General features: G+C 41.1%; 1 protein-coding gene across 1 annotated transcript in view; it reads right to left on the minus strand.

Annotated features, from left to right (window-relative positions):
* The window catches only part of LOC141496585 (sodium channel protein type 10 subunit alpha-like), a 92973-nt gene that overhangs the window by 33655 nt on the left and 42935 nt on the right, over positions 1–16383 (minus strand). The window contains exons 11-14 of the mRNA XM_074199066.1: positions 10833–10942; positions 7381–7619; positions 4975–5148; positions 1265–1627 (exon numbers count right to left, since the gene is read on the minus strand). Of these exons, the coding sequence (XP_074055167.1) occupies positions 1265–1627; positions 4975–5148; positions 7381–7619; positions 10833–10942 (886 nt within the window). The remainder of the gene's footprint in view (positions 1–1264; positions 1628–4974; positions 5149–7380; positions 7620–10832; positions 10943–16383) is intronic.

Raw genomic sequence — 16383 nt, forward strand, 5'->3', positions numbered from 1 at the left:
GGGAGAGAGAAAGGAGAATCCAATAAACCATTATTTTCCAAGTCAGTCATGATTTGTTGATTGCAGAACATGTTCTTTAGATCTACAATACCCTGGGGAGGGCAGCTAAAAGCTGAAAATGAGATAAAATGGAAAAGGAATTGAAAAAAAGATTCAATTTCTAGAGTGTTTACTATCCTAACTGCTCCACAAACATTCTCTCATTTGATTTTCACAATATTACAGGGTGGTCGGTGCTATGGTTATCCCCATGGTACAATTGAATAAACCAAGGCAGAGGTTACCTAGGGTCACATAACTAATACATATCTGAGGCTGGATTTGAATTCAGGGATTCCAGATTTCAGGACCATCACTCTATTCACTGTACCACCTAGCTGCTGATCATTCAGCACTCTACTGACACAAGCTGAGTGGCCAGGCTTACCCAGAATTACAGGGGACATCACAGTGCTAAGAAAAACTCATCACCATATTGTGATGCACAATTTCTGTGAAAAATGTGATTGTTTTTATGATTCTGCTGAGTAGCAGAGCTCTGGTAGCTAGAGGTTTGAAGTGGGAGCAAGGGAGGCAAAGAAGGGAGTGTGGTATGGTGAAGAGAGCACTATTCCCTAAAGTCCTTGTGGGACCCTGGAAAGTCTGCCTTAGTTTCCTCATCTGTTAGGTAGGAATAATAATAATAGTAACTGTGAGGATCATATGAGATATTTGTAAAGCAGTTGGGGTAAACCCTAAAAGCACGAGACCCTATCATGTATTACTGTTATTGCTATTACTAATAGCATTACATCAGGAGTACTATTCTTGGTTTTGGATGCCACATGTGAAGGCTTGTAGGAAAATTGGTTTCATTTGTAGAGAAGAAGGACCCAGGCAATGGGGGATATAGAGAAGAAAAAGCAAAGAAGTGACCATCAGAGGCATAGGAAAAGACCCACAAAAGGTTAATCTCTCCAAAATCAAGGTAGGAGAGGGTATCAGGAAAGACATTTGACATGGCTACAGCCACCCTAAGGTTTCAGAAGATGGAGACAGAAGATGTGGGTTTGAAGATGGCCCATAGCTCCTAGACAAGTTCCTGAACCCTTATGAGTTGTGGTTTATCATAAGGAAAGAGGAATTGATTGGATTCCTGGGCTTGTTATTTGGATAGAAAAACCAGAGAGATGCTAGGACATCCTTTTTGACCCAGTTTTGCAGCCCAGAAAGTGAATTTCCAAGGGAGGATGTGAATCTCCTTAAATGGAGTTGGGCCACTTACCACCAGGTTCCCCAGTAACATCACCGTTAAGAAGACAATGAGGCACATGTATTGTGTATTCCCTTCCTTAGTCACCTCCATACAGTCCCACATGGTCTCAATCCATTCCCCGCAGAGGATTCGGAAAACAATGAGGAAAGAATGGAAGAAGTCCCGCATATGCCAACGAGGCAGCTGCCCTGTTGTATTACTACGCAGAGTATCATAGTGTTCTCCAAATAGCTGCATTCCAATCACAGCGAAGATGAAGACGATGATCGCCAGGATAAAGGTAAGGTTGCCCAAGGCTCCCACAGAGTTGCCAATGATCTTGATAAGATTGTTCAAGGTTGGCCAGCTCTTGGCCAACTTGAAGACCCTCAGCTGGGGAAAAGCAGAAACATGGGTGGGAGAATTACTCATCATCATCCATTCAAATGGCCTCAAATCTTCAGTAAACTTAATTGCCCTTGAAAGTGGACCTGAACTTTGAGATCTGGGTCCCAATCCTTACTTGACCATGAACCTCTAACCTCAGTTCCCTCACTTGTCAAAGGAAGATAATGATATCTGGGCAAGTGAGAAAATGTATACAAAACACTTTGAAAACTTGAGAGTGGTATATTGGTGTCAACTTTGGTATTCATTAATCAAAAATGAATAAGCATTTATGAAGAGCCTACTGTGTGTCAAGCACATATTCCGTCTTGAGTATACAAAAAGGGGGGTGAAAGACAATCCTTGCCTTCAAGAAACTTACAATCTAATGGAGAAACAATGTGCAAATAAAAATATACAAAGCAAAATATACCCAGGATCAATAGGAAACAATTGAAAGAAGGAAGGCATTGGAATTAAGAAGGGTTAGGGAAAACTTCCTGGAGAAGAGGATTGGGCAGCTGACACGTGTTTTCCAAATGAATAACTATTGGGACCCTGCCTTTCCAGTCTTGTATCCTATTGCTTCCCTTCACACACTCTCACTAGTCAGTCTGGCAGCAGCCGATTCCCGGCCAATGACAGCCCACCTGGCTACCCTACATAAGTCATTCTTCACCCCCCAAAGGCAGCCCCTCCACCACTCTTCCTTCCATATTATCTCAAGGTCCAGCCATGGCCCCAATACCAATTCCAGGTCTTTCTTCATTCTTCCCAATATCAAGCCTTAGTTACAAAAATTGCTTTTTATAATGATGTTTATAGAGCATGTCCACTCATCTGTCTGCCTATTGCACGATCCTGGTGGGCGGAGACAATTTTGACTTTGTCTTTCTATCCCCAGAGATGAGTTCAATGCCTTCCATAAAGGGAGGCATCCTTTAATCAATGTCTATTGGTATGAATTTAGTCTTTTAATAAAAATGTCTCCTAGGCTTAGCTGAGTATAGATGGGATCAAGTTCCCAAGACTTCCAAGTTTCCAGTCTGTGGCTGGTGGCTTAGGGGTTATTGAGACCAGAGTCATGGGTTTCAGTATTTTGTGGGTCATCTGGCCATAGTCTTTTCCATGACCATTCCAGTCCCACCTCCATCTCTCTTATGAATATTTACTTTTGGATACACTATTGGTTAGGGGACCAGAGTCTGAGGATAAGTCAAAGCAAACTCGTCCCCTGGATTGGGAGAAACAATTCAGAATCTAAAGCCTGCATCTCTAGATAACGATGGATCATCAATTTGGGATTTCAGGAGATCTTAGATATCATTTAGCTTAACCTCCTTGTTTTCATCAGCATGTATCTCCAAAGTGCTCTCTGAGTTCTTTACTGTGGAGAGACAAACAAGGCCAAGTGGGGAAGCAAGGGAAGATAGATGAGTACTGGCAGTGGTCTCAAAGGGGCCCCCAGTGCTACCACTTTCTAACCATGTGGCCAAGAATAGGCCAGTCATTTTCCTTCACTAAACCTTAGTTTCCTTATCCATAGAATATGGAAATTGAATGATGGTGACTGGAAGATAGGATGCTCAGATGGAGGTGGGCTGCTCTCCTGAAGGGGAGGCCCATGACATGACATGAGTATCTCAGGCTTCCCCTGTAATTCATGGTTCATTCTCTGACACTGGAAGAAGTTTACTCCAAATGCTTCTGAGTAAAGGGGAGGGAGCAGTTTCCTTGATGGAAACCAACTGGCACCATCTTCCCAATTCCCTCTTAAGGTCACCAGCAGAATCTCAGAACAATACTAATATCTGAGACTCAGCCTGGGCTCCAGCTAAGTGGTCTTATCACCTTGGACTCATCCTGCTGGGCAAACTGATCCCTTGCTAAGGGTGAAGATGGTAGACAAGACTTTAGCACCCAAGGGCTCTCCAGGCAAGATGAAGAGATAGAAATACTCACTTGTACTTTTCACTCAGAGACAGATGGAGAAAATCACCCATCAAGTGATGCTCCCTGGGTAATAGTTGTTTCCTCCCTGAACCCTGGAAGTTGACCTGTGTCTGCTTCTCATTTTTATAAGCAGCTGTTAGTATCCAGAATTTGAGAGTTGGCCGAGGCCTTAGAGGTCATTTAATTCACCCCATACACATACCCATATAAAGAATAACCTACTTCATAGAGGGTTTTCAATCTTGCCAATAAAGCCTCAGCACTTTGAACAGTCATTTAAAATGTGAACATTTAAAAACTACTCATTTGGGGATTGTATTAAATATATTAAGAGAAAACCAACTTCATGGACCCCCTGGTAAGAACTACTGATTCAGATCAATGGCCTCATTTTAAGGATTAGGAAGCTGAACCTCAATGATGGCTCTCTCTCTGGAGCTAGTGGCACAGGTGGCACTGGATGGCTCCAGACTCGAGGACCTTGCCACTGAGGATTCCTTTGTTTGCCTTCTAAGGTTCTTTCTAACATGGCTCCAACCTCCCTTTTCAGGGAGAATACTCTTCCCAATAAAGGATATTTAAAATAATCAAATCTCCTTGACTCATTCTATATTCTAGCGAAAATGGCCTTCTTGCTCTCCATCTGCATCCTGTCTCTTGTCTCTGGAGCCTGTCTATCTTCCAGGTTGGAGATGCTCTCCTGCCTTCCCTCTACAGCTTAGAAACAAACCCTGTCCTCTTTCAAAGCCCTCTCCTGGCTGCCTTCTCCAGGGAACTCTTTAGGATTTCCCTCCCCTTCCAGTTGCTAGTGACTCGCCCCCAACCACTGGGTAGTTTCATTGTTGATGCTTTGTGTTTATGTGCGCGGTGTAGCTCCTAGGTTTCCCTCTTCCTCAGCTATAGAGTAATTGGGGATTTCCTCGGCTTCTCCCTTGTTCATTCCATAAAGATTGTTTTCCTTGATGGCCAAGCATGGAAATGCTAAGAGTCAACTAGATGGTACAATGTATAGAGTAGAGAGTGAGGAGAGAGCTGGGCCTGGAGAGCCAAGTTCAAAACCCACCTCAGATCCTTACTAACTGTATGACTGTGGGCAAGTTGCTTAACCTCTGTCTGCCTCAGTTTCCTCAACTGTCAAATTGGATTAATGATAGCCCCTATCTCCCAGCCTTGTTTTGAGGATCAAATGAAAATATTTGTAAAGTAAGTATTATATTAATATCAGCTAGTTCTGATTATAGTAACCCCCCTCCCCCAGCAGAGTGAAAGTTCTGGGCAAGGACCATTTTGCATGGTTTTTACCCAGGATACGAGAGTCTGGAGTATTGAATTGAGATGAGGTGAATCAACTTAAACTGAATAAAGGGGCATTTCCCAAAGTTTCCAGGAAGAGATCTTACCAGTCGGAAGGAGCGGAGCACCGACAAGCTCGCCTTCTGGGGCAGACCCAGCTCCACCAGGCTCAAGGTGACAATGATGCTGTCAAAGATATTCCATCTCTTTTGGAAGTAATAGTAGGGATGGAGAGCGATGATCTTGAGCACCATCTCAGCAGTGAAAATCACAGTGAAAAACTGGGAAGGGAAAAGAGGTTGAAGCAAAGTTGGAGTTTTAGCCAGGCTCCCCCTCAAGACAGAATAGAAAACTGAGGCCTGGTCTCCTAAGTACCTTCCTGCTGAAACTCCCTTTGGGGATATTGCATGATTACCAGGGAAGCATCCTTGGTTATAACCTGGAAAGTGGGAGGTGAGAATGATGGCTGTGGCAGAATGGCAAGATGTGTGGTGGTCTGGCCCTACCCCTGACCCCTGAGGAGCTGTGTGACTTTGCACAAATCACTTTCCATCTCTGGTCCATTGATACATGCATACCCACATATATATGTGGCTATAGTCGTATACATAATATAGCCATACACACAGACACACATATGTAGAACTGTATATTCACATACATGGCTATTCACACACACACATGAGCATCTACATTATGTGCCCATATGTTATAGATATACACATGCATCTATCTATCTGAATGTGCAAAAAATACAGTTAGGTGACACAGTGGATAGACTGCAGGACTTGGAGTCAGGAAGCCATGAGTTCAATTCCTGCCTCACATACTAGCTTAGTAACCATGGGTGAGTCACTTCATCTCAGTCTGCTCCAGTTTCCTTACCTGTAAAATGGAGATAATAATGATATCTACTTCCCAAGATTGTTGTGTAAATTAAATTTGTTACCATACATAAATGCAATTCAAACTGTAAAGCATTATATAAATGCTAGTCATTATTATGAATCTATCTTTATGTTCATATGTGTATATTCTTACATACATACGTGATACACATATAGATGTGGAAGATCCAAATGAAAGAAAGATTTTCTCTTAACAGGGTGTGGGGTGTCTCTAAAGGCTGCCCCTTAAAGAAAGCATCATGAGACCCACTACTAAAGCTCCTCAATGAAATTCAAGTAAGGAGACTGAGGCTGATCTTGTCATCTACTCTGATAAAACACAAAAGATGAACAATTCCTCTTGCCCTGCTTATGATGTCCAGCCTGGTGGGGCCATTTATTAAATTTGGACACCATTCTGCATGTCTTGGCAAAGAAGCTAGGGCTGGGGAATAGCACCATTCTCACCACCAATACAATGGTGTCTATGGAGTCCTTTGTCCTGCAGAGTTTATGATGGACATTATCAAGTTTGGGAAAATGCTCCATGGTTTCGGTGACTTCAGCCTGCTCACTGGCAAGGTTCTGGGTCATGGAAGACAACGATCATAGAAAAATTAAAACCAGTAAGAATCCAAAGGTCAATGCAGAGAGATACAGGGAGTATAACAAGTGAAGTAAGAATGTGTGGTTAGAGAGCAATGTGAGAATATGAGCCAATAGATCATGGCTGAAGTAATCTGGTGATGGCCTTGGGTTAAAGATGGACCCAAACCCCAGAGGAATGGGCAGAGAGGTTACAATCTGCCTCATAGCAAGGAATGTCCACACTACGGAGATCACAGATCACTCCAAGTACACTAATTACAAGGCAGTCAAAGGAATTTTTCCTTTGTTATGCTGAGATGAATCTGACTGATACATGCTAGGTTGACTTGTTGTAGAAGACCCATAGTATCTGGCACAGGTGGCAAAGGTGGCAAAGCTTTTCTCTAGCCCTAAAATAACAAATATTGAAGCCGGAAGAGACTTTATAAGACAATTGCTTAGGCTCCTGCCATCAGTCTGATGACATGTTATTATACTCATATTGAGAAACAAGGCAGCTAAGATCTGTAGAAGTTAGATGACTCACCCAAGGTCACACAGTTAGTGGGAGAGAGAGAAAACTAAAACCCAGCTCTTTTTTTTGCTCTCCAAATAATATTTAAAAAAATTTTTTTTGCAAGGGGTTAAGTGGCTTGCCAAAGGCCACACAGCTAGGTGATTATTAAGTGTCTGAGGCCACATTTGAACTCAGGTCCTCCTGACTCCAGGGCCAGTGCTCTCTCCACTGGCCCACCTAGCTGACCCTATACAAATAATCTTTACAAACACATGCCACTTGTCATTCACCTCTTGGCACAATCTAACTTTGATAGATCCTTTGTCTTCCTTCTTCCCAAAATTAGGCCTATATCTCATCCTTCCCCCCCCATCCTTCTATATACCTGCCTACTTACTAATTAAACATCCTCTAAACACTTGCCCCCCTTCCTCAATGAAGATTATTTCTATTTTTGCCATCAGCTGGAGTTTGAAGTTGCCCCTTTCCCCAACCCTTGGTAAAAAGAAAAGATGATTTACTATGTTGCCTGTGTAGAGCATCGATACAAAGAATGGGGTCATATTATAGTGCTCCATGGACATGAACAGAGTGTTGGTCACGATGCAGAGGGTGACAATGAGCTCTGTGAAAGGGTCCGTCACGATATTTGATATCAGATTCTTGAACTTCACCCAGGGCTCCCAGCATTCCCAAATCAAATACTTCCGAGCAAGGCGGATCCAGCAAGGGGGGCACCTCTGCTTGGATTCTTCAAGGTCTAAATAATAACATACGAATCAACTCATGAGTGCTCAATTACAAGTAAAAAAATCTATCAAGTAGAGAAAAGAAATAACTCAGAATCTGAGCTAGTAAGGACCTCATAAGGGTTCCCATTTTTTAAAGCTTCCCAGGATTGGAAATTCCAAACATCCCTCTGTCCCCTGGCCCAATATTAAGAAAGTCCTTCTCTGTGTTTAACCAAATCCTTTCTTTCTGTTCTAATGAAGATTTCCAATGATCTTGGTAGGATTGAGTTGGAAAAATGCTTTGATCAAGGTGTCCCTTAGTCGTCTTGTAATCAGGATAATCTGTCCCAACTCTCTCAACTTGGCCATAAAGAACTATTTCCATCCTTTCAGGAAGTTCAGATGATTTTGTCAGTTTGGGCTCTGGTTTCTTCATCTCCCTAGTCAATACTCAGAAATCTCTCTTTGACAGGATCTCCAAAATTTATCGACCCATCTCACTTATTGAATTGGCTCCAGTCTTATAGATAATAGATTTAACTCAGCACAGGCACAAACATGATTCTGAAGACTTGGTCTTTGGAATTCTTCATCTCTGTGCCACTCAAAGTTCTCTGAACAGATTTTATTGATTTATGAAGTTAGAGGAAAGGAAAAGGGAATGGGACACTCTAGACTTAGTGTTCTAATTAATGTGTTCATAATTATTTCTAGGGGGAAACACTCGCAGAAAACCTAACCCCAACTCTAAATATTTATTAAATTGATTATTTTACAAGTGAGGAAACTGAGGCACACATAAGTTAGATGACTTGCTCAGTTAATAAGTTCAAGAAATCGGATTTGAACCCATGTATTCCTGATTTCAAATCCATTATCATACCTCTTGATATGATATATAATCTAGATTATAAGTTCTTAATGAGGGGAGTAGGGTGTGAGTTTGTCTTTAAAATATTTTAATATAACTGGCTTCCTCTGTAATGATACATTATATGCATATTTATATTCATACATGTATATATGTTCACACACATATACATTTACCTATATGTGTGTGCATGTATGTATTATATGTGTGTATATATACATATATATGTGTATATGTGTTTTTATATATATATACATATATATATATGTATATATATATAATTTGATGCCTTTAAGATCAAGAGAAGGGATCTCTAGTAGGCTTTGCTTCTTCCTAACAAACGTGACAAATGTCTTTCCTTATTCTTTTGCCTCCTGTGCCCAAAGGGAAGAAGGATAGTAAAAATCATCCTCCATACCCAAAATTTTCTCAAATTGATATTTAGAAAATCTATTCCTTCTCCTCCTGAGGAATTTCACTAAAACACAAGACCAAGTAGTTAGGTATGATTTATTTTAGGACTTTTCCTCTGGGCAGAAATGTCCATTATCCACAGTCTGAGAGTTGCTATCCCCGTGATGAACATGGTAGAAGGGTTGGCTTAAGAGTGAATGTCAGTGGATAGAGTACTGGCTCTGGAGTCAGGAGGATCTGAGCTCCAATTCAGCCTCAGAAACCTAATAATTGCCTACCTTGGGCAAGTTGCTTGGCCCCATTGCCCTAAATAAAAAAAAATTTTTAAAAAAGAGTGAATGTCCCATCAGGGACCATATCCATTGTCATATCTCATGGGGCTCAGTCTCTTTTTTTTCTTGGGGACTGAGGGTTCCTGTTTCTGTCTTTGGGAGGATTTCCTTTTTATAGCCATTCCACACTCCCAGCTCCTAACTGCTCTTAACCAACTGATTCAGTCACTTCAAAACAATTTCCCAAGGTAAACTCCAGTAGATAACACTGAGCATTTATTTATAAAAAAGCTTTAAAGTCTCTGAAGCACCTTGCACACAGGTGAGCCTCAAGGACACCCCTTGAGGTAGATGCTATTATCATCCTTAATTGGCAGGTCTGGAAACTGAGAATCCCAAAAGGATAAGAGACATGCCCGTGTTTTCACACAGATGGCATGTGTCAATGACAGGGTTTGAATTCCTGAATTTTCTGATGCTTCATGCTGGCACTGGTGGGACCCTGAGTTCTCCAAAGCAGTACCAATGGAGAACAAGCTTGGGCTAACTCTGATCCTCCTAGGGACTTTCTGTCTCTGTTTTCCATATTTCTACAATTTGGGTTATATTTCTATCCCTGATTCGAGCCTCACTTAGCCTCTACCCAGAGACCTGTACCATCCTCTAGTCCCAGTCCCCCCATCCCTTGGGTCCAATTGTCCAAGTGGCTTATCTCTTGACACCTGTTTGAAAGCCACCTTTAGACCTCCCACTCATTTGCGCATGTTTTTCTTTGCCTGAATGTTAGGGTTGGATGCCCTTCATGTCAGAGGAGCCACTCAGAATTCTTATACCTAAGATATAAAAGCTATACATTGATCACACATTACTTCCGAAGCAAATGACATGAATTCGGTCCTCAGTTAAACTGAAGTTAGAAATGACATGAGAGGGAGCCCAATTATTACTGGTAGCAAGGCAATAAGTTCTGTTGTTTCTTTGCTGCTGATGGACTGTAGGCATGGTCAGGACTCTCTAAATTTGATGCCCTAGGGCAAACGTCTAATCACCCTGCCCTAGTTATAGCTCTACCACTTGTTCTAAAGCAGTATTTTACTTCCAGGTGGAGTTCTAGGTTTTTTTTTTTTCCATTTTTTGTCTTTGTATTTCTAGTACTTAGTCCTTTTGGTGGGGGGGGTTAGAATGATGATTTATTTGGTATAAGAAAACTCCCGATAAGAAAATGCCCTCTATCACTATAGATTGGCAATTATTCTATAGCTTAGATCTCAAGAGAGTCTCTGAGTGGTTTGATTCATCACAGAATTTGAACCAATTCTTCCTAATTTTGAAGTCAGCTTTTTATCTACTCTGCCACACTGTCTTGCCTCTTTGTATATAGTAAGTGTTTAATATATGCATGTGAATTTGAATTAAATGGAATCTTTGTTTCTTTTTTTCTATTCCTGTTAGCCAGCTCTGGATCCTTATAAAGTTTGCTTTTCACCTGATTCTTGGTGACATGTTGCCTACGTCATATATCTTGGCCATAGCCAGCTATTTATGACATAGCAATGTGGACTGTGGGGGTGGCTGATGATTAATTCCATGAAGATGTGAGACACGAGGCCACATAGGCATGACGAGGAGACCCTAGCTACCCTAACAAAAACAAGGGGAGTGTATTAAAGTGAAAGGCAGTTTACCCTCGAGGACAGAAGTGATGATACTGACTACACTCATTGCCCTTTTCACCCGGAACGGTTCATCAAAATACTCGGCAGACAGGGTGTGGGCTGCCAATGCATTCTTCTTTCTGCTTTCCTCAGAAGTCTGTGGACAAACAGACATATAGTTAGGGATAAGCCACTCAGTGGGGTCACCCAGAATCTTTTCTGGGAGGGAAGTGTGATGGTTTGTCTACTTTGAGAAAGATGTAGAGGTGGGCAGTAGCATGGTGGCTCATATAACGTGTGAGCTTCCGAGAGCCATCCAATGGAGGGCCGCCCCTGCAGCAGCTTCTCGCTCTCACTGGATGACTTTTCCTAGGCCCTTCATTTAAGGAGGGCACCCCAGACTAGCTACCCCTGCCCTACTTTGTCTCCCTCTCCACTCCCCTTTTCAGCTTCTCTCATTAGAAGGTAAGTTCCATGAAGACAGTGGCTGTCTTTCTTGAATTGTTTTTGGATTCCCACTAAGGGTGGAGAGGGACCCGATGACCTGTCCCTCTCATAGATTCCTGGATTGTTCCATTTTAAATCCCAGACTGTACCAATTTTGACTTTCCCACTTACCATATCTACTTTTCCAGATGTGTCCATCTCCCCTGAGGATGTGACATTCCCAGAAGTGGGATCTCCACCAAGCAAAGAAGGCTTCCCATTGCATTCCCCAGGGTTACTTGGTTCTTTGCCATCCTGCCTAGAGGTGGGCATGGGAGGTTGAGATGAGACAGTCCTTTGGTTCTGCATACTCATGCGTCGCCCCATATGTGCCAAAAGCAAGGATCCTCGATGACCCTCATTCTCCTTACTAGTGATTTTCTCATCATCAACAAAGACAGAATCCAGACCATCTTGATTCTTGACATTAAAGTTTCCATAGCTGTACCTTCTCTTGCCTGAATTGTCACTGGGGCCATAGTTAATGCTAAGGAAAGACTGGGTACCACACCCAGAAGAAAAAAAAGAAAGCCATATTTTAAAAAAATCTTAGAGAATGATAGAGCCATCATTAATTGAAATTTCCCTTTTCTCATTATTCCCTGGAAAATTTTTTGCCCCCAATCATCATCCCTTCTTCTGGTTTCAAATTAAAACGTTCAAGTAACTTCATTCTCTCATTTATTATTGTTCTAGGTTTTTCTCCAGGTTCCAATAACTCATAACTCTATGGGTTTTTTGGATGTGAGTTGTTACTTTAAAAAAGTGTGACCACTGTCTGTCATCAGAGTTATATTCCAATGCTAACTAATTTGGAAGCTCCGGGAGCTGGAGTTCTATTTCAATTCCATTCAACCAAGCAAACACTTATTAAACACCTACTGTATTTACTGAGCAGCAGTGTGCAGTGTGGGGAACTGAGAGCGGGTTTCAGAGCCAGAAGGTCTCCCATTCAAAACCTTTCTCTGACTCACCCTGGCTGTATGACCCTAAGCAAGTCCCTTAGCTTCTCAGTACTTTAGGCAACTCTTTGAGGCAATAAAATTTTAGATAAGCTGCTGAATGCTATTTCCTCACAAGGAGGTCCTTATGCTATTAAGGTGGAGACCAGACTGTGAAAGGAGTTGCACTCCTAGGTGCTCTGGATACAAAACCAAACAGAAGTTGGCAATGTGCTGAAGTTTGCTTCAAGGAGCTTCCATTCGGAAGCCTAGGTTCTTCTCTAGGCCACAATGAGGCATCAGAGACTAGACTCAGGGCTAGGAGGGATAGGAGAAGCCATCAAATCCAATTCATTATTTTATAGAGGAAGAAATTAAGCCTCAGAGTATGGAAGGAAGGTACCCAAAGACATAAAGACTGACAAGGAAGAGTTCACTTTAGTGGAGTCCAGTTAAATATCTTTCTGAAAAAAATTGGCAAATTCAATGACCCTCTGAGGTATCTGTTGGGAGGAGGGTAGAATTAGTTGGGTGGTTTATGGTTTTTCAAAAGCATGGCTCTCCATTAAGTATGAGGAAAAAAATTTCATAATATCCAATATGGATAGTGCATTTTTTCAACAACTCTATTAAAATCTGATTATCTTAACTTTTACTTCTCACATCAATCTATAATATAATAATAATGTTTTCATTTTTGAAGACCATGACATCAGGGAGGTGATACCTCCATGAAAAGCACGTGAATTGGGTTTGAGTGAGGGGACTTATGGTAAGTCACTGGCCTCACTTTCTCCTCGAGAGTCATTTGGCCTCCAGTGGTCAGATAGGAATCAGGATGACTGGAAATGGCCCTGGATGTGAGGCAATCAGGACTAAGTGACTTGCCCAAGATCACACAGCTAGTAAGAATCAAGTGTCTGAGATCAAATTTGAATTCCAGTCCTCCTGGCTCCAAGGCCAGTGCTCTATCCATGTGCGACCTAACCCCTCAGACTATATTACAAACACAAGAGACATATAGGGTTCAGGAATATTGGGGTATAGTAGGTCTCAATAGGTGACAGCTCAGCCACTGGCATCTCTGCCAAGGTCAGGAAAAAAGAATCAGCAATAAAAAAAGAGGCATAGACTCCCAGAACCTCAGTCTGAAGGACACATTCTGATGCCTACCCAAGATTTGGGGAAAATCAATTTCAAAGAGTTCTGAGAAATTATAGACAAGGTCCCATCTCCTAAAATTAGTTCTGCACAGGAAGTTAGCTTTCAAGGATGCATTTCTAAACATAAAAAGAAATTATTACAGGGTAGAAGAAAGGGGAGAATAATCTAAAAAGACTGGTGTAGCTGCAGAAGGAACTCTTCAACCAACTCAGATCAAGCAAGAGTGGGTAATTGAGGGAACTCCAAGAATAGTATCAGGGATGCACAGTGATCTGAAGCGGGTGATAAGTGCTAAGAACCAGCAAAAGGGCTGTTAGAGGTGAGAGGAAAATCAAAGAAGGAATAGAACCACTGATCAAAATAAATGGGACAGAGATAACAGAAGATAGGATGAAAGTGGAACCACTCAACTTATATTTAATTCATTTCTTTTGCAAAGGTGAATGATTTTTGTATTGGAAAGAGAAAAAAATGACTATCAGAGAGTTGAAACCCTCAATAAACTCAAGTCTCCAAGCCCAGACAGATGACATCTTATGGGATTAAGAGAACTGGCAGTGTAATTACTGAGATGTCAGAAATCTTTGAAAGAATATGCTGAGTGGATCTGGAGCATAGGACTGGTGACAGGCAAGCATTGTACTGATCCCCCACCCCCCCAACTGTAGGTTGATTTCCACTAGCTACTGAGTGGTGAGCATGACTTTGATTCCTGACAAGAGTCTACACTGTATTATTAAAACAATGGTTAGTAAACATCGAATATGAATAACCGATCACAAAGAGTCAACATAGCATCACCTAGGCCAGTGTTATGCCAAATTAACCTCTTTTCTTCTTTAGAATGAGTTATTTTAAGGGGGGCTGGAGTATGCTGGAATGGTTTATGAGAACTGACGGTATTTTTTTTAGTGGGAGCGTTTCTGCTGCAAAGCTGTCAGGGCATGATTTATTGTATTTTGAAGTCTAGTCTTACAAAAGCTATGAAGAAAATGTTAATAGTGAGGATTAAACTTAAACTCTATGCTGTGCTTTCTTCCCCCCATGTAGAAAGCTGATTGTTAAATCCTTACCAATGCACACCTAATTACTGGATTGTTAGACTAGGGAAATACTGCAGATGTAGGTTGCCCAGATTTTATTAGAGAAGTATTTAACAAAGAATTTTATATGCTGGGAAACCAATGAGCACTGACATAATAGAACAATGATATAGAAAAAAGTAGAAGTACAAGTGACGTAATAATAATAATGATAATGATACTGATGATGTCAATGATGGCTAAAATTTATATAGCCTTTAAGATTTGCAAACTGAAACACATATATTTATGTATACACCAGCATACACATACGTCTAAAATTCTCATTTGATCTTCACAAAAACCCTGGAAAGTAGGTACCATTATCAACCCTATTTGACAAATAAGAAAACTGAGACTGAGAGTTAAGTGACTTGTCCAGGGTCACATAACTAGCTAGCAAGTGTCTGAGGTGGAATTAAAAATAGGACTTCATTGCTCCAATTCAATGCTCTTTCCTTGGGGTTTTTAATTTTCACATGTATCATGGAGTCATTGGAATTCTGAGAAAGACTTAAGAACCCCTTCTTAGAATAGTGGTTGTAAATAATTGAAGAAAATACTAAATTTCAATTGGAGGCTGTTTAAAATAGGATGTTATTTCCTCCCATTCAAGTGCAAGGCCCTCCTTAAATTTAGGCCTGAATTTCGAGTTAAGAGCACCTCCTTTAGCGAACGCAGCTAGCATGGCAGAATGCAATTCATGTACTTGCCACCACTCTGCAACAACTTGAAAAATATGTCAAACCAAAATCTGAATGGGAAAATCAACAAAAAAGTCACAGTGAGTCATTAAGGGCAGCTAGATAGAGCAATACATATAGTGTCAAGTCTGGAGTCAAAAAGACCTGAGTTCAGATCAAGCCTCAGAATAGAAGCAGTCAATCTACCCATGGGTCAGCAAGGGGACTGAACACCTAGTCAGAAAGCGATCTCAGGGCATCCCTGTACCACTGAGAACAGGAACAGGGGCTATCTGGTAGATTTGTCATCCATTAATACATTCTGGACCACAGTTCCAGAGAGGAGCAGTCCCAGTTATATTGGACCAGGAGCCTACATGTGTAAGGATGAGAGAAGCTAAAAAAGTAAACTGAGTGCAATATCACAAGCTATGTAACAAGGTGGTGGTTTACATTCCATTTGAGAAAAAGTAAAAATGGGGAATATTATCTCACATAAAAGAGAAATTCAAGGAAAAGTTTTTTTTTTAATGAGGGAAAAATGAGAGGGGTGGAGGTAATGCTTAAACTTCACTCTCATTGAACAGGTTCCAATAGAGAAATGTATGTGTATACATATTTAGAACATAAACATGCAGAAATTCATCATACCCAACAGGAAAGTATGAAGGGAAGAGGCTAAGAAAAAAGGGGCGGGGTTGATAAGGGAAAGGTACATTAAGGGAGGCAGTGATTAAAAGTAAAACAGACATTTGAGAAGGGGAAAGGGTAGAAAAAAGAAGGATAAATAGAAGAGAATAGGATGGAGGGAAATACACAATTTCCAAACATAACTAATGAGTATGGATGGGATAAACTCACCCATAAAATGGAAGAGAATAGCAGAATGGTTTGGAAAGCAGAATCCAACAATATTTTGTTTATATGAAATATGTTTATGAGCAAATTAAAAATATGCTGTTGCATTTAATAATTGATTCTACTCCATAATCTACTCTAGGCCTCATTTTGTCAAACCCTATTTTTCAGTTAAGCTAAAAAAAATGTAGTCAGTCCAAATTAAAGGGAATGATGTTGTCACACCTTTTCAACTAGCTAGCTATTGGATATTTCTTTGCTAAAAGCAATTAACCTGGCACCTCTGTTTTGTTGCCTATACAGGAAAACTAGCTCAAGCCCAGAAAGTAGACCCCCTCCCCAAGAGAGCATTTTTCTGTGGAATTAG

Source organism: Macrotis lagotis, chromosome 8 (genome assembly GCF_037893015.1).
Source record: "Macrotis lagotis isolate mMagLag1 chromosome 8, bilby.v1.9.chrom.fasta, whole genome shotgun sequence".
Taxonomy (NCBI): Eukaryota; Metazoa; Chordata; class Mammalia; order Peramelemorphia; family Peramelidae; genus Macrotis; species Macrotis lagotis.